This window comes from Carettochelys insculpta, chromosome 10 (assembly GCF_033958435.1).
Source record: "Carettochelys insculpta isolate YL-2023 chromosome 10, ASM3395843v1, whole genome shotgun sequence".
In the NCBI taxonomy this organism is placed as follows: Eukaryota; Metazoa; Chordata; order Testudines; family Carettochelyidae; genus Carettochelys; species Carettochelys insculpta.
The window spans coordinates 18,167,185-18,186,476 of NC_134146.1; the positions used below are offsets into that span (position 1 = coordinate 18,167,185).

Sequence of the window (19,292 nt, forward strand, 5' to 3'; positions counted from 1 at the left end):
ACAGATATTTACCCAACCTGTTCTTAAATATCTGCAATGATGGAGATTCTACGACCACCCTAGCCAATTTATTCTAGTACCTAACCATCCTGACAATTAGGAAATTTTTCCTAACGTCTAACCAAAACCTCCCTTGCTGCAGTTTACGACCACTGCTTCTTGTTCAACCGTCAGAAGCCAAGGAGAATAATTTTTCTCCCTCCTCCTTGTAACACCATTTTAGATACCTGAAAGCTACTGTCCTGTCTGTCTTAGCCTTCTCTTTGCCAAACTAATCAAACCAAATTCTTTAGTCTTCTCTCACAGGTCAATTTTTTTAGACCTTTAATCATTTTAGTTGCTCTTCTGTGGATCCTCTCCAATTTCTCCATATCTTTCTTATATGTAGTGCCTGGAACTGGACACAGTACTCCATTTGATAATTAATATCACAGAGTAGAGCAGAAAAATTACTTCTCCTGTCTTGCTCACAACACCCCTCTTAATTCATCCCAAAGTCACGTTTGCTTTTTTTGTAACAGTGTCATGCTGTTGACTCAAACTCAGCTTGTGGTCCACTATAACTCCTAGATCCCTTTCTGCAGTACTCCTTCCTAGGGAGTCACTTCCCACTTCATATGTATGAAACTGATTGTTCCTCACTAAGTGGAGTACTTTGCATTTGTCTTTATTGAAGCTCATCCTATTTTCGTCAGACCATCTCTCCAGTTTGTTCAGACCATTCTGAATTGTAACCCTATCCTCCAAAGCACTTGTAACCCCTCCCAGTATGGTATAATCTGCAAACTTGATAAGCATACTCTCTGTAGCCATACAAACTAAGAAGTGGTATCATTAAACACTGAGGAAGAGATGGAAATTAAAGATAATCTAGGCATGGTGCAACACCAAAAAAAAAAAAAAACTTTGTCTCACTTATTAATAAGGGTACTGAGAGGTTTAGGAGTAGTAGGAGAGTAGCTAATGGACCTGAAGAAGTAAAAATTAACACATCTGAGATGAAAGCCAATCTCAAACAGGAGGGGCCTGAATAATCTCCACCCAAGAATATTAAAGGAAATGGCACAGGAAATTGCAAACCCAAGAGCAAAGATTTTATTTGGGGTCATACCCATATGACCAGAGAATTGCTAATACAGTTCTTATTTTTTCATAAAAAGGGAAAAGTTGATCCCCTACTACAGGCCTATTATTTTGATCTCAGTTGTCTTCAAGATCTTGGGACCAGTTTTGAATGACAAAGTAGTTAAGGGCATAAAGGTGAATGGATATTGTGATAAAATACAGCAAAAGAATGTACTGAAGGTAGATTGAGCCAGGCCTCTCTCTTTCTTTGGTTTTTTTTTAGACAAAGGACTTAGGCTACATGGATTTCAGAAAGGCATTTGGTACAGTTTCATTCTGAAAATTATTAGTTAGATTGGAGAAGAGGGGGATTAACGGGAGAAATGAAAGCAGGCTAAGGAACTGGAAAAGAGGGACACTGCAACAGGTAATACTGAGAGAGAAACTTTCAGGCTTGACGAAGTTACTAGCGATGTTCCTCTGGGACTGGTCTTGGGATCGTTCTGATTTAACATATCTATTAATGACTTCAGCAGGTTAGGGATGAGCAGATTCTACATGGGGCTATCTCAGTGCAGGTGGCTTGTTGGGAAGTTTGGGTGTGAGCAGGACAGGGATACACGGGTGCTCACTGAGGGGTCCTGTGTGGGACAAACTGAACTCTGCAAGAAGTCAAGGTGAAGGTTGTTGGGGACCAGCAAGGGGCGTCTGGGTGTATGGAGCTTAGAAGCAGGAAGTGTCATGCTGGGGAAGTGGACTTAGTGGTGTAAAGGTGGAGCTGGGTGGAACTCAGTGGGTAGGGGCTCTGCTTACAGGGAAGCTTGTCGCAGATACAATGGCAAGAGGCTCATGGGGGGATTTGCGTGCAGGGGGCTCACCAGAGGAGTGGTGTGGATGGTGAGGGTGAGGGTAAGTCAGGCACAGCAGTGGGGGCTGGATTCAGGGGGACTCTAGCTGTAGGGAGAGAGGCTCAGTGGGGTGGGGGTTCTGGGCGCAGTAGGGTGAAACTCATAGAGGGATCTGAGTGCTGGGGGTCAGTCAGATAGGGGAGCAGCTCCCTGTACTGTAATTCCCCTTGTGGCTGACGAGCAATGGGGGCATGAAGAGAGGGAGGATATGGAGCTTCCTGAAGCTGGGGATGTGGGGGAGCTACTGGGGAAAGGTTCAAGACCACCCTTGTGGCGTCTTTGTTTCTCCATCAGAAGTAATTTTTCTGAGGGGAAGCAAAGGAATCTGCTGAGGTCATGAATTCTGTGTGCATGCAGTGGTGCAGAATTTCTCCAGAAGTAATTATACAAGGCACTGGTGAAACCTCATTTGGATCACTGTGTGTAATTCTCATCTCCCATGTTTAAGGCTGCTGGAGTCAAACTGGAACAGGTGAAGGGAAAGATTACTAGGACAAAAGAGCTACTAGGGATACAAGGAATGGAAAACCAATGTGAAGAGAAGATACATAAAGAGCTTGGTGTGTATAGCCTAACTAAAAGAAGACTGAAGGAAGATATGGTTGCTCTCTATAAATACATCAGAGGGATAAATACCAGTGAGAAAGAGAAGTTATTTCAGTTAAGGGCCAGTGTGGACACAAGACCAAATTGACAAACTGGCCATCGACAAGTTTGGCTTGAAATTGGATGGAAGTTGTTAATCACCTGAGAAGTGAAGTTCTGGAACAGCCTTCCAAGGGAAACAATGGGGACAAAAAACCCAACAGGCTTCGAGACTGAACTCGATCTGTTTAGGGAGATAGTGGTATGATGAGATGCCTACCAATGGGATGTGGCCCAGCTGCCTCTGCTAGCAATAAATATCTCCCAGTGGCTGAAGGTGGGAACTCAACAGGGATGGCTCTGAGTTACCACAGAGAATTCTTTCTCAGGCATCTCACCCATGGGTCTTCCTCTGCAGCATGTGCCATAGGTCACTTTTAGGTTTAAACCAGAGTAAATGGTTGATTCTGTGTAATTTGAAATCTTTAAATCATTACTTGAGGACATGAATAATTCAAGCAGAGGTTATGGGTTTATTACAAGAGAGTGTGGGCAAATTTCTGTGGCTCGCAATGTATGGGAGTTCTGACTACATGATCACAGTGTGCTCTTCTGGCATTAAATCTTAGAGAACTAATGTTTCAGACAGGATTCCTTTGTAGATATCACAGTGGAAATGCTCCATGCCGTGTGATGAGAGCTCTATGCAAAATCCTCTAATTTATGTGAAACGCTCGGCATGACTTGAGGTCATCCTTATTTGTAACATACAGCGGCAGGCTACAAGGGTCACAGTATGTGATGCTGCATCATGATATAAGCAGTTGTAGTTCAGACCAAGCTGGAGTAATAGCTGGCAGGGTGTATTGTGAGCTGTACCTCTGCATGTGGATGGGTGGGTGAGTGGGTGGGTTGGTGGATGGATAAAAGGTGGTCTGCAATTGGACTTATTTAGGGCAAATCAGTTTCACTCCCTTGTACAAAGACCAGTGCAGCTATCAGTTGGGCAATGTCTGGACAGACCTGATGCAAATTTTCTTTAGAGATTCAAGAGACTGCCCTGAAAGCTCTGTCAGTCATTATGCTCTGTGATATAAGCAAAATATTCTGTTTTTGACAATAACCCGTTATATGGAAACAAAACAAGAAGAGCTCAATATATTCCAGGAGGATGTGAAAAAGAGAGAACTGCTGAAAGCAGTGTAAATAGACTAACATAACCTCCATGGAAGACAGTGTATATACTGACTGCAAATTACTTACATGCAGAATATTGCAAACTCCATTTGAGAATCAGTTTCAGCTTGTTGCATATTTCATAAGAGGGACAGTGCTTCCAAACTTGGACTGAAAAATGCTGCATTTTCAATTTCCTCTCCTGAGCACAGAGATCATCATTTTAAAATACAAGCTGTGCTGAGGAGTAAAAAGTTACGTAAACACAACTGCCTCTACGAACTCTAATTAGTGTCATTATTTTCCTTTGCCTCGAGGATTAACACACTCTCTGTTCACAGTAAGATTCATAAAACAAGAGAGGAATTATGGATACAAAGAAAGGCTTATCATACATGGCCTGTGTGCAGAGCCCCTGAAGAAGACTGTACGAGTTAATCTTAAAACCGCTACAAGAATGGATTCAGCTTATACCATCTCTCATACTTAAGACAATCAGCCTACTGATAATCGATTCCTGTAGTTTACTAGTTCTTGCTGTTGTTACAATCTTTTTCACAAGAATGCAGAATCACAATTTTAATGCCTCAAAATTCTGTGAAAGATGGAGTTAATGTTCATTTCAGTGTTCAGTAATTTAACTTAATTTGCTGCTCACTACATTGATTCCTACTTTAAAGAATACACTCCTTGTTGGGAAAATGTAGAATTAGGAAAAATGGCACATGTATTATACCTAGAAGATGAAGAATTTGGCTCAAAGACTCTCATTTCTTCTTCCTGACACCAAGGAATATGATTATCTACTAATTTCCACCAGGTTCACACGCTTTTACTCCACTGACTTCAACAAAATGACTCCTGATTGTTGTCAGTGCACATGAGAAAAGAGTCATGCCCAATAGCTGTGAAATAGCAGTTTGTTTTATGAAGATGGCTATAATGAAACCATGACTAAGCCATATCATGAATTTATATTGTAACCTACATCCCATGGAACAGTTCATTATTCACACAATGATTAAATATTGAAAAAGTTGAAGACCCACTTAAAGCATAAAAAGTGTTTGTGAGTGTGCACATACCACCTTGTATTACCATAATGGGCCAGATCCTGAGCACATTTACTTTGGTGTAAATCAAGAGTAACCATCTAATCAGTGGAGTAACTCCAGTTTGACACCACAATAATTGACAGGAGAATAAACCCAGATAAAATAGTTATGACATTTACACTTTCTAATAAGAGTAAAAAAGCCAGGCTCGTCTGTACTAATCTGTATATTACAGATACAAATAATAATACAAAAATAGTCTTTTAATTTGAATTTACATTAAAAATCCAACAAGAAAGAGGGGTAAATCTAGGATGACTTGAAAGCATATGACTAGCAACGAAAGAAAAACTGAACTTGAAATGAGAGGACTTAGGTCACATGACACCTGATAAGCAAGCATGGAGAAAGTGGGTAGCCCAACGTGCTGGAAAGCCTGGGATGGACCAAGATCCGAGGTAAATTAAAAGTGTTCAGCAGATATAAGTGAAGGTGTTGCAGAGCCTTGACCATTTTAATCCTGGATGCTTGGACCTCCCCTTCTTTTAAAAATGGTGGCTTAGTGTGTTTATGGTAAAACAAACATGGAGGACAGACAGGCAGGGGGGAAATAGGGAAATTAAAAGAGTTGGGGAAACAGTGCCAGACTGGGAGAAGAAAATGCAGAACTTGTGAAGTTCTTACTGTGGTAAATGTCGAAAATCTCCCGAATACTTTTCATATTTGTAGTTCACGACGTGCCATTGAGAACTGTAATATTTACAAGCCTAAAAAGGAAGGAAAGGAACAGATTATTTCAATTTATTCACACTCAGGAAAGGCTATAAGATAGAAAAACAACTCTATCAGCCTTTCTTTCTAAAGCACATTTTCTCTTGTTTCGTTGCTTGGCAGTGCTATTTTTAAAGAAAAATTATCTTCATCTGTCTTAGAGTTTTAAAGCACTATCTGCCATTTAAACAAAAGGAGACATTTTTAAAGTGACTTTTGGAACCAACCAAAAGTAGATTATTGACTTCATCTTTTTGCTTCATGGAAGGATTTATTAAATTATTACTATACCCCCTTGATAGACTGGCACCTTTGGGGCCCTGAATATCTCCACTGATACACATTTTATATCTTCCTTTGCACCTTGCTTCATTATTTAACTTCCACAGTAATTAGAATTATCCTACTACTTCATATAAATTCTCTCTATTGGTGATTAGGCCCATTACTTCTTGTTCTGTCCTCAAGGCCTGATGCTTATCTTCTTTATAATATCTTGTAATGTATTTCTGGACAGTTATGTCTCACCCCAGTCATATTTTCTACATGCTGAATTTCTTCAGTTCTCTTAACTGGCCTTCATAGTTCTTATTTTTCAAACCTTTTGGCAGTTCTGTAGCTCTCTTCTGAACTCTCTTTAAAATGTTTACAGCAACAAAGGGTCCTGTGGCACCTTATAGACTAACAGAAAAGTTTTGAGCATGAGCTTTTGTGAGCACAGACTCACTTCATCAGATGCTGGTCTTGGAAATCTGCAGGACCAGGTATAAATAAGCCAGAGCAAGGGTGGGGATAACAAGGTTAGCTCAGTCAGCAAGGGTGAGGCTTACTACCAGCAGTTGATCTGGAGGTATGAACACCAAGGGATGGGAAGCTTTAAAATGTTTGTGTCTCTCTTGAAATGTAGTGTCCAAAAGCTGAATGAAAGTTGTATTTGAGGTCTATTCTGTGCTGAGTTGAATAGAACTTTTTGTATTGATAATTTTTATAGAAAATTATTAACGAGGTAAATATGGCATTATGTCCTTAGTTGCAACAATATAACATTACTGAATCATATTTAATTTATGATCTACTATCATGTGACTTATTTTAATAAAGATTCAAATTGTCAAGCTAGAGGATATTTGTGGAGAGGAACAAGAAATGTGTATGTTTATATGTAGCCTATAAAGTTGCAACAAGGAGAACAGAGCAGGCTTTACCTTAGATTTCTCAAAAATGTGGTTATCAATCACACTGTACAGATTAATAATTGCATAGTTATGTTTAAAATCACTCCGTTATTTGGTCATCATGAGCATGCTAGGTACCTTAGTCAATTTATTAGAGTTAAGTGGTATGGCTATGGACCCACGCCACTGGTTCCTCGGCCACAAGACCATTCTTCCTCTTGTATAGTTATTCGTATCTGCAGCTAAAACAGTTATGGCATTTATGTCTTTTAATGATAGGAAAAAAATGCTGAATCATAACTAAGGGACTGATCCTGCAAAGGATCTTTCCCACTGAACTTTCTAATTAAGTCTGGTTACCTGGTTATCATTCTGTTATCCTTATTCTGATCTGTCTGTCAAACTCAAGGGGACGATTCACATGCACAATATTAAGTAGTAGTGTCTGCAGGATTAGCCATCTAGCGTTGGCACTCAGGGCTTGAAAAGTCTTGTACTAACAGCCCTCTCTTTTGTGGGCAGGAAGGAGAGCCAAACCTATTTATAGTGGGGATACTGATAGTTTAGGACCCCCACCATTATAGTATCTAAGTGCTCTCCAAGAATTTAAGAAGACTAACATAATCTGCCCACTGCACTACTAGATTCTGGGGACAGTGAGACAAGCAGCTGACATAATGCGACTTGGGCCTTGCCCTCTGTGCACGGCCTTCAAGAGCAGCAGCAGTGGTCCTCTGAGGTGGGATAAGAGAAAACATGGGGAGAAGAGAAAAGGGAAGCTAGACTCACATCCTCAACTGCAGCCACTGACAGCTGGGGGAAGGAGACATATGGGGCAGGGAGATGAAAGGGAATCACAGGAAGGAGACGGATCAGGTAGAAGGACATTTTAGAGTGGGGTGAGGGAGGAGAATGGATCTTAGGGAAAAGTGACGGATGAGATGCGAGAGAACAGACTAAGAGGGAGACCAAAGTTGGCTCAGGGACAGAGAACTGAGAATGCAAGAGTAAAAGCCAACAGAATGAAATTAGGAGAAAATGGACTAAAAAGACAGAAGGACAGAATGGGTTGTAAGGCTAACCCCATTCCAATGAATGTTCCTGCCTGCCTTTTCACAGTCTGTCCTCACTTTATGGTGGTGTTCCTAAGTACAGAGAACTCCGTATTCATGGACAGGAAGGAGGGAAAGTCAGGATTTGGGTATTAAAATGGACAATACTATCAGCCTGCTGGAGTGAGGTCTGATGGTCTTCCAAAACATGGGTGGTATTTTCAGAAGAGCTCAGCATTGACCTAATGCTACTCCCATTCAAATCCTTGATAAAGCTTCTTAGCAGATGTGGCCACAAACAACAATAAACAGCCCACGAGCCAGGGTCAGAATAACTTTGAATTACCTTTTTTTCCCCAATCTCTTTTTGATTTTACAATATATAGAACAAAATTCCATGGAAATATTAGCAAATTCATAAGCTGTTCCATCCTACATACACACTGAAGGTAGCACATTAACGTATATGGCATCTCACTCGCTAAGTAATAGGTTCATTCTGAATGCACATGGTGAAATTCTGCTCTGATTGACAGCCCACCAACTTCAATGATGCTGCGTGAAAACTTGGAACAAAATTCAACCAGACTGTAAAGGTTGATAAAATAATAAATTATAGTTTAAAATATAACAGACAGACTAATGCGATTATTGACTAAATGGTAGCGATGGGTACCCACCTCCTTGAAGGTTCACAGCCCAAATCTAAATGTGGCACACTTATGTGAATGGGATTTTTTCCATGGACTCCAATGACAGCAAAATTGAACCCTTTCTGCAGATATGCAGGTGGACAGAAACAATCTCACCTTTGTATTTTTGTGGTTTAAGTTTTAGTTAAATCAGGTTGATGACCATCTGGGACACAGAAAGTAAATATTTGCATAGGAGCAATGTATACATCGTGTTACATGAGCCAATGAAAAAAATAATTCAGTGAATTGGATCAGAAGGAGTGCAGATCTACTAATTCACACATTCTACACTCTCTATTTGAGACACAAAAAGAACCTGATTCATTGAAAGAAAGGACTGATTTTTCATGCCCTACTTTCACTAGTAAATTAGAATATTTAAAAATGCCATCAATTCATGTTCAACGGACTCAACATAGAACTTTATTTGTTAACATTATAAGCTCTTTGTTGATGTGTTTTATAATAGTCATGAATAATACAGAGAGTAGGCCACAGTGTTTTTAAGTTCATAAAAATAAAGGTTTATTGTGCTTCTTACAGAAGAGACTAATCAAAATTAAAACTTAAAGGAACAAAAAGTAACATTCAGAGAAATCACAGGCAAGTAAATTTAAAGGAATAGCTGTTCCTTACCTCTAACTAGCCTGTGGTGTTTAGGAACTGCAGTCTGTTACAAGCTAGAGTGGGTTGAACATTTTCTAACCAAACATTTTTCCACCAGAAAATTCTGAAACAAAACTGAAATATTTGTACTGATTTCATCCACATCTTCTATGGGAAACTATTGAACTATGGATGGAAACACATAAGCCCTAATAATCAGAAGTCTGGGGCTAAACTTGGGCAAGATTCAGATGTCTCCTAACCCTGATGGAGAGTTATTCCAGTGGGATTTTTATCCCTTGCAGGGTATGGAGGAGTTTACCTGTGGGACAGGACAGGGAAGGCTTGGAACTCATCATTTGCATCAGTTCTCTTGTTCAGTCCACCTGCTGTGAACCCTGCAGGCACTGACACTTTTTAAAATTTCCTTTCCCACCCCCCTGGCCAGACTTTCCTCTACAGAGATCATCCTGCAAAAGCTCAGCAACATGTTTGGCCCACGGTGACAGTGTGATGGCTGCCACAGCGAAAGGAGCACTTCACAGGGCAGCCATGTTATGGGTTCGATCTGCAATGCAAATTAGCACTTTGAAAAAAAAATGAAATAAAAGAAGCAGAGGTGAAGCGAATACCTGGAAACCCCTTCAAAATGGCCAGAGTTCCCCCTTCTGTCACAGTTTGTATTATCTTTAAGATCTCTGCAAGCTTTGAGAAGGCACATATACAATCAATCATTTTATAATAATTATAACATGGAATGGTATAGCAGTGTTTGAATCTTAAAGCACTTTACATACATATGAACTACATAATGGATTATGCCACTTCATCCACAACTTAAATTTTGCTGCCCCTGAGGTGGAACAATCAGTTATTAAACATTGAAAGACAACACTAAGGCCAGATCTGCACTAAACTGGGAGGTTGAATTAAGATACGCAACTCCAGCTACATTAATTATGTATCTGGAATCAACATACTTTAGTTAGAGCTTCTGCATGGTCACCCCTGAGGGAGTATGGGGGAACCCTCAGAGTTTGTTTTAGTATGTTCCTACCAAAGTGCTAAATCAAACTCTGGAAGATTGACCAGGGCAGCATCAATCTTCTCCACAGCAAAGACGTACCCTAAGAGTTTTAAAGCAGGAAGAAAAGAACATCACTATTAAGTGAAACCACAGAGTAATTCTGGAAGGCAAAATTTACTAGAATTGTCTAGTTGGCAATTTAGCCAGCACTCTGGTGTTAATCCCTCTTAGTCATATGAAAACCATGATGTCATCCCTGTTGCGCACAAGCTGCAGGAGGACCTCTGGTTTACAACTCTCAAACCTGTTCCAATTTCATATCGCTCATATATAAAATGAAAATCAGTAACTGAGAATCCTAGATTTTACCAACCCTAATGATTAAAATGTGTCGGTAATTCACCAGTTACTTCTCAAGGTAATGCCAATGCAAGCTCTAAGAGAGCCTTAATGCACTGATGTCCTGTGGCACCTTATAGAGGACCAGATATTTTGGAGCATAAGCTTTCATGGCCAAAGACCCCCTTTGTCAGATGTATCTGAGGAAGCAGGTCTTTGCCCACGAAAGCTTATGCTCCAAAACATCTGGTCATCTATAAGGTGCCACAAGACTTCTTGCTGTTTCTGAAGATACAGCCTAACTCGGCTCTCTCTCTGATACTTAATGCACTGAAACACCACTTCTTTAAAACACTGACAACAAATAAGTTTTTTAATCTAAAAAATCTTCTGCAAGATGGATAATAAAGCCTTTGGTTAATTTTAGATGGTGGCAGTTACCAACTGAAGTTTGTATTTTATTTTTACCTCAAATTGTAATCGAATGAATGAATGTGCACCATGCAAAGTGGACAAAAGAAGTCAGAGTAATTGACTGCACAGACCTAGAGCCCCTTTCAATAATTAGGAAGAATAGTTGTAAAGCTGTTATTTCTTTCATGCTAGGCTTAATAGAGCTCTTTGGTTAATAACGAAAAACATTACAAACCCTAGGTTAACATCGTACAATATCATGAATACAGAAATCTTCCTTGGTGAATGCCTTTGATATGGAGCTATACCTATCTTGTAGAAGGAGAAGGGACCTTGAGAGATCAGAGTCCAGTCCCCTGCCTTCATGGTAGGACCTATCATTATCGCAAACAGATTTTCTTTAATCTATTTGTCTCAAACCCCTAAACGGCCGCTACAAGGGTTGAATTCACAACGCTGGATTTTGGAGACCACTGTTCAAACCACTGAGCAATCCCTTCCCTACAAAGTAAACTAAAGACAACGTAAAGTAAAGCAAAGACCAACTTACTATTGCACCATTTTTGCAGTTGGGAAGCCAAAATTAAGGCACTAAAAGGAACACGCATCAGAACCTTTCTCCTTTAAGTATGTTGAAATAAACCACATAAATCTACTAAATGAAATTTCAATATTAAGGATATAATTATTATTATTACAATAAAACCCCAATTAACTGACATAATCGGGACTGAGCAATCATCAGATACCAAAAAAAATGTGGGATAAGTGGGGTTGGAGCAGGAGGTAACAGAGTGGGAGGCCAGAAGGGGTTGGGTGGTACATTGGCCCCTTCTGAAATGAGGGTGGCTGGCTCCCCGGGGCTGGCTCCCTGCAGGATGCTAGCTGCCACAGAGCAGCTCCCTCGGGCTGGATTCCCAGGTGGACAGACCCTGCCAGTCCTGGAGAGCTGAGACCCAGCTGAGAGCCACAGCCGACCCTGGGGAGAAGAGCCCCAGCTGATCCTAGGGCCCAGGTTGCCACCAGCTCCGGTACACAGAGCTCCAGCTGTCCTGGATCAGTTCCTGGAACCATCTCCCCAGAGGTCAGCCACTGGCAGCCCTGGGGCATGCAGCCCCAGCAGCTGGAGCATGAAGGCCAGCCCCAGAGTGTGGAGCCACAATTGGCCCTGGGGCATGGAGCTGCCAGCAGGTCCAGGGTGTGGAGCTGCTGAGACCTATCACCAGCCCCAGGGCAGGGAGCTGCCACCTGGTCCTGGAGCAGGGCGCCCCAGCTGGCCAGGGTGGGCTGCCTTGGTGCCATCTCCCCTGGCCGGCTCCCTGGGTGGGCAGCCACCCACAGCTCAGGTGGGGAGCCCCAGCCAGCCTAAGTGAGGAGCTGCTGCTGGCCCCTGTGGGGCTGGTGGCTGCCCCAGGCATGCTCCGATTGCACTGTGCTGGGGGAGATTATCCACCCCCTGCCCCCGTTCCCCCAGTTATCAGACATTCCATTTCATCACACACCTCAGTGTCAGATAAAACAAAGTGCTGGTTAACCGGGGGTTGCATAACTGGGGTTTGCCTGTACTTCCCTTTGATATGCAGGTTGAACCTCTCTCATCTGTCACCCTCTGGATCTGAACAGTGCCGTACAAGAGAATTTGCATGACTAGAGAGGTCAATATTGTCTCACATTACCAACACTTCCACTGCTTACTGGGCTCTTAGAAGATATTTAGGCATAAATTAGAGCTAAATAAGAGCACACAACAGTGAGAGCTGGGACTGGTGCCTGTAAACAAACTTCATGGGACCATGGGAAACTTGGCCAACCCCAGGATAAGTGGTCATCCTGCTAACTAAAATCATGCCAGATTACAGCTGTTGCTGGACAAGAGAGCTCTAGCTTAGAGAGGTTCAACCTGTACTGCTTTCATCTGAAAGGATCCCAAAGAACTTAAAGAATATTTGTATGGACTGTAAGGATAATTATAACCACAGTTAAAAAGTAGCCACTTCCGAGGTGGAAGAAGAAAGCCATTCCAACTCAACAACTCTACCAAGTAGGCTTTATCTTCTGTTGCCTTGTACCTTGCAGAAATTGTTACAGTTGCGTGGAGTGAAAAATGCTGCCATTCTGACATGGCAGCCATCTGCACATTCAGTGTAAATGACTCCACAAGGTGTTAGACAAAGGCGAACTGAGCCGTTTAGGTTGGTTTTAGGAAGAGATGTAGCACTTGTAATCCACTGGCATTTTTACACTCTATGGTTTAATTTACCCAAAATTCATTTATTCCAATATGCTGGTTAGATTCTGCAGATGTCGCATGCAAGGTGTATCAACCACTTTGTTCTACTAACACTTAGTTTTCTGTTTCCTTATGAGTCATTGTCGCAGATTTGTAAAGGAACTACCGGACAAAAAACTGCACTTGGAAAAAACTACGATAGCTTTTAATGTTACAGCTGTGCTGGGGTGAAATGCTGGCAGGAGCTGCAAGTATTCTGGCAGACCCAAAGCCCATTGAAGAACTTTTCCTATTGACATTAAGTGCCTCTGGATAAGTACCCTAGAGCAGAGGAAGGCTGCATGCCTCTGGGAATGCTGGGAAGTAACAGCAGAGCAGACACCACTTCATGCATTTAGAAGGTGCAACACGTGCTTCATCCACATTGGTAAGACATGGATGCGGCCAGAGCTGAGCTCCTGTTTTTCGCAAGTTCAGTGTGACTGGCAAAAGATCTCCTTGGACACTAGGTCCTTATCCAAGGTCCCCTGAAGTACAGGGAGCCTTTTCACTGGCTGCTATGAGCAAAGGATCAGACCCAAGGTGCACAAGAGCTGGGAGTGTTGTTACCTACTGCGAAGACTCATCAGCTGGAGAAGCTCAATCTATTTCCTCACAAACCTGCATTATCTTCCTTCCTCACCCACCTACCCTTCAGAATCAGCCACAATCTGTCCCTTATCATACAAGTGATCAACTCCAACACAAACACTCCTCTCAAAATATAGCAAGGTGACAGATAACAGAGAGAATATTGGTTTTGTGACTGTAAAAGAAGCTGAAAGGCAGAAACTGATGGTGACTCTCAAATTGTTTCCTTTCCCTCTTAGCTGCACACCATAGTGTGCAATTCGGATAGGGTATGTTTCAGTTAAGATTTCTGCCAGCACTGAACGAAAATGAAGGTGACATAGTACCTGAGGTACATCCTTCACATCGAATGGCAAGGCTTTCTTCACAAATGAGGAGCTTTGGAACAGGGCAGGACAAGGACCACTTGACATTCAAATCAAGAGAAGAAAGTGGGGGTGCCTAAACTAGGCCACACTCTCAGAAAACCATCATCCAGAATAGTCTTGCAACCTTTCAAATGGAACCCGCAAGGAAAACCCAAAAGAGGAAGACCTCGGATAATGTGGAGAAGATCTAATGAGACTGAAGGACAACAACTGGGGTACTCTTGGAGTCAGCAAGAGTGAAGTGGAGGACACTTGTAGATGACCTTTGCTCCACTCAGAGTACAAAGGTTTAAGTAGAAATAGTAGCAGTAGTACTGTCATATGGGAAGATGAAATGGCAGGGGTTTATTTGACTGTTTTAGCCCCTGGCACACAGCAGTGGCTGAGGCTGTGAGGAAAGATAACTGCAGAATATGGAAGAAAACACTTATACAACAAAGCTGGGATCCACAATGGGTGCCTTTATGGGTGCTTTAGAAAAATGAAACTTACGACCTTATTTTTCTTTGGCTTACAAAGTTTCTGGGATCTTCCTTTATTTAGGTACCCAGTTTAGTTTTTCAGACTCCCACCAGCCTTCAGAGAACACACCATTCTTGATATCCCTTTGCCATCGAAAAAAAATGTACTCAGAGCAACAAGATGATGATAAGTGTAGGCTCATAAGGCATTCCATTACCATCAAGCGTATATCTAGCTCTGGAGAAAAATTTGTCCTGTGGCCCTTCATTTGTTAATACTATGCTGATGAAATTATCTGTAGAATGGGGGAGAGAATATCTATACCTTTATCTTTTATCTTCATTTCTGAAGAGAATACCCTGGCTCCAGAGGACCTTGGTGTTATGGGTGTGACAGAGTGAGGAGATGATTGAATATTGGAAACCGTCTCCAGCTTGGGACATAATCCACTTTAAGTATTTTTGGCTTTGAAGCATGATGGAACACATGCATTTCTATTTTGAAATTTAGTTGAAGGGCTTTATCCAATCGTTGTTCCATGCACAGCACTCCAAATGTAGTCCTAAATCTCTACTGCTGTGTTTTCCCCATTGTTCTACTACTGTTATTCTTGGCTGTCTTGTGTTGCAGAGAAAGCTTAAGGTTTTGCCAGTTTATCATTAGCAGCGCCTTGGAGTATTCAGCAGTAATAATTCCCAGATATTATGCAATACGTTCCATTTTTAGACTCCATTTTTTGAGCACAGCCATGGAAAGTGTGTTGGCTTTACAATTTGTGGAGCCCCAAACTATGGAAAGCAAATACCCCACCCCGATGAAGGGGAAAAACGGGAAATAATTACTTGACTTGCTTTCTTATCCAGCCCTATTGTCAGAATTGGAAAGGTGCTAGGGAAAGAGCGAGTTAGAGCTGGCAGTGAGTTTTTAGCCAAACAGATGGAAGAAGAAATAAGGCCAGCTTGTAAAGTGTTATGCTGCACAGGAACATGTAGGCCAAATTTTCAGCCTGGTCTTTGAGTTTAATTTACCTATTTTGTGTGCGTGTGGCTGAGTTTTCCTGCAGAAGTACAAAAAACAGGACACACATAACATTTTCAGTGAGGTGGTTATTTGTGCATGCAAATAAAACCATTGCAGTTAATTTGGCAGCAGGCTGAAACGTGGTCTCATATATCTCTATTTCTAATACAAACGTCAGGCCACATTCTGTCTTCTTTAGCACACAGTGCAAATTGTACAGGAAGCAGTGTACCCCTTGAGCTCCCATGAAAGAGAAGACAGAATCTCTCTAAAGCAAGCTGTAGAGGAGTCATAAAATCACCAGCAGTGCTCAAAAATGTGCACTACAGCCTTGTACACTTTCAGTTTAGTGGACTGTCAGATATTATGCTGATTCAACACTCGTGCTCTCAGACCACCTTATTAGTAGGCAGAAAAGACTGGTTTATCTCAGGGGGTATCCTGCCATCACTTTCGCTGTGTCTGCACTAGCAAGTTCTTTTGAAAGACTTTTTGAAAGAAGGGGGCTCTTTTGAAAGAGCCCATGGAGTGTCGACACACAAAAAGTGTTCTTTCAAAACCTTGGTGTTATGGGTGTGACAAAGTGAGGAGATGATTGAATATTGGAAACCGCCTCCAGCTTGGGACATAATCCACTCTGCAGCCTGGGACCAACTGCGCTCCTGCTAGCATTCCTCAAGTACATGGGAAGCATTCTGCTTGCTTATGTACCATACAAGCACAATGCCTCCTGCCTCTGCCAACAGTGCTGAATCCCTCCTCTTCATTCCTAATGTGCCCCACTGATAAATATATATATGAAGGCTTCAAAATAAAATAAAGATGGAACAAGATGTCACTAGTGCAAAGAATTCCAAAATATTCTGCAAAACATCTAATATGTTTGAAAACATATAAACATTTTTAAAAAGTAGAAAACTTCCCAGGTTTCGTTAGCTCTAGATTTCAGTGCTCATGTTAAGAAATGCACCTGATACAAAAGGATCAGCTACTCAGGGCTAACCCAATGACATCTGAAACGCAAGCACAATGCAATTCTAAGTTTTCTAGATGCAAATCAGGGCACCCAAAAATATCATACTGGTTAAAAATGTGACAAACAAAAGAGAAATAACCATGAGACTAACATAATTAAAGCTCATAAAAAGAGTGATTGGATTAGATCTGTTTATATTATAATCAAGGAGTACAGATGTTGTATATTTACCTCTTTAACAAATAAATTTTCTGCTTTTTCTTCTGCATTTTCAGGTACTGATGGGTATAGAGTTCTTATTTCCCAAGCAATTGTATCTGTCTGACAAGAAATAAAAACAAAAGATTTAGCCAGATCAACAAACAACTCAAAAACACAAGAAAGAATTAAAGGCATGTCCTGAAAAGAGCCAGTACTTTGACTGATGCCTACTTTCTCCGACCTTCCACACACCACATCTATGTGCTATTTGCAGTGCTGCCTATCAAAATGAAGTAGTCATTTGAAACAAAAGGCAGTGGAGTAGGTTTTCTGGGGAATACAGGGTTGGCTCTGGGTAGGCCTGCTTCAATCTTTTAAATCCTTGCTCATCAGCAACATTAAAAGGAAATATGTCTTTTAAAATTTTAAACCTTTTCTCCACAAAAAGGGCCCTACAAACCCTGCTGTGCTTTGTGTGTCTCTCTACCCCAGGGCACAGGAGTAGGTAAAGGAGTACAGACACAAGGGATTTGAAATGCTTGGACAGGAGCAGGAGGGTCTTTTAGACAAGTGGCAAAAAAACCTCTCCATGTGACAAGTGTAAGACTGGCACAAGAACGGTGTGCTGGTTTAGAAAGGGATGGACACAGGAAGTATCTGCTTAATGTAGCACCCCCATGATGAGCCTAGTGAAAATCTTCATTGGCCATTGATGCCATTTAACTTCCTTGTCACAGCTTTTACCATTCTCTGGGAAATGGGCATGACACAGATACGCTAGGGACGTGGAGAGAGCCGAGCTATCAGAACCAGTGTGGGGAGCAGAGCAATAAAGTGGGTCTCATTGGCTGGATCTCCCTGTTGTTAACCATTAGGTTCTACCTAGCTGCACATGCCCATACTGCCCCCTTCGCATGACTGGAACTTCATCTTCACTGAGGGGAAAGTGAAGCAACAGGCTTAAATTTACACTTTGCACTTACCCCTGGATACTTTTCCCACACCTTTGCGTTAACATATAGATCTGTCCCGTTGGTTTTTTGTCACATGAGAGCACACGTTGGTACAGTGGATTCTGCTCCCCATTATACCGAAATGGTGTGGAGAACATAAATGAGGAAGTGTTAGTTACTCCTTCTCACTATACTAGTACTAGGGGTCACCAAAGAAAATCAACAGGCAGCAGGTTTAAAGCAAACAAAAGGAAGTATTTCTTCACGCAAGCCACAGCTACCCTGTGGAACTCTCTGTCAGCAGCTGTTAGGAAGGCGAAGACAATAACAGAGCTCAGAAAGGAGCTAGATAAGTTTATGGATGATAGGTCTATCAATATCTATTAGTCAAGATGGGCTGGGATGTTGTCCCTAGCATCTGTGCGTGGAAGCTGGGAATGGGCAGAAGGGGGTGATGACAACCTTTTCTGTTCATACCTACTAAAACAGCTGGCATTGGCCACTGACAGAAGACAGGACACTGGACTAGGTGGACCACTGGTCTGACCCAGTGTGCTTGTTCTTATGTGCTCCACATTTACAGCAATGTAGCAAAGCAGAATCTGACTCAGACACTGAAATTCTACCGTCAGTTACAGATCAGCACAGGATGTTGGGATGGGGGCAAAAGAGGGGATGTTTAGCAGTGGATTATGCAGAATCATAGTTCAATATACCCTGAAATTTCGGCTACTTTGATTTCTGGAGCTTCTGTTTCTTGGCCTGATTCCAAGTTAAAAGCGAGAATTCCTCCCCACAACCTCTGTGCAAAGCCCATTTATCAGATTTTATGTGACAATTTGGCTCAGAACAAAGCCCTGTGCGCATAATTTAAAATGACGAGATTCTTGCTTTGCATCTGAATTGCAGTATACAGCTTCCCCTTCTCTACTTTTCATATGAGCAATTCTGAAACAGTTGTTTTCATTGTATGGGCAGGTGCAAACTTAATGGGATTCCCCAAACTTTTTCTCAGTCTCATATGGATGGGTCAGACCGGGATGTAACAAAACAATTTCTTTCCATTCCTACCCCCATCAGTACCAGTATCCATATTAGCTCCTTGCGAACAGCTGTGACATTATAGCTATCCCACTGTTTTTATTCTATTATGTCCACTTGTGTTTTACAAATTAACCTTCAGATTCCCCAGCTAGGTATCTCCGAGGAGCTTTTCATCCCTTGCTATACGAGCACAATTGGTTCTCAGCTTTCTGGTCATAGGCGAAAACTCGTAAGAGAGACACTAAATTACCATTAAAATACATGTAAAAATCTCTGATTGGTTCTTAGTTCTCCTAATTGGGGGAAGGAGGGGCAGCATGCAGCTTGAAAGGTAAGTGAACATTACGGGGGTGGGGGGTGTTGGAAAAGGTACAGTACCTGTGGGGGGGTGCACTGGGCTGGGAGGTTCCTGGCCTGGGTGGAGTACCTGTGGGCGGGTGCTAGCCAGGGGTGTTTGGAACAGGCAGGGCTGGGGGATGCGGAGGGAGCTGTGGGCCAGGGATGTTGGGAGCGGGCCGGGTGGGGCTGCAGGTTTCCCTG

At 42.0% G+C, this 19,292-nt stretch overlaps 1 protein-coding gene across 2 annotated transcripts in view; it reads right to left on the reverse strand.

Moving 5' to 3' along the window:
- DOCK10 (dedicator of cytokinesis 10) overlaps nucleotides 1-19,292 on the reverse strand; it is a 245,706-nt gene that overhangs the window by 132,454 nt on the left and 93,960 nt on the right. For both annotated transcript variants that reach the window (XM_075003810.1, XM_075003811.1), the window contains exons 3-4: nucleotides 16,786-16,875; nucleotides 5,474-5,556 (exon numbers count right to left, since the gene is read on the reverse strand). In XM_075003810.1, the coding sequence (XP_074859911.1) occupies nucleotides 5,474-5,556; nucleotides 16,786-16,875 (173 nt within the window). The remainder of the gene's footprint in view (nucleotides 1-5,473; nucleotides 5,557-16,785; nucleotides 16,876-19,292) is intronic.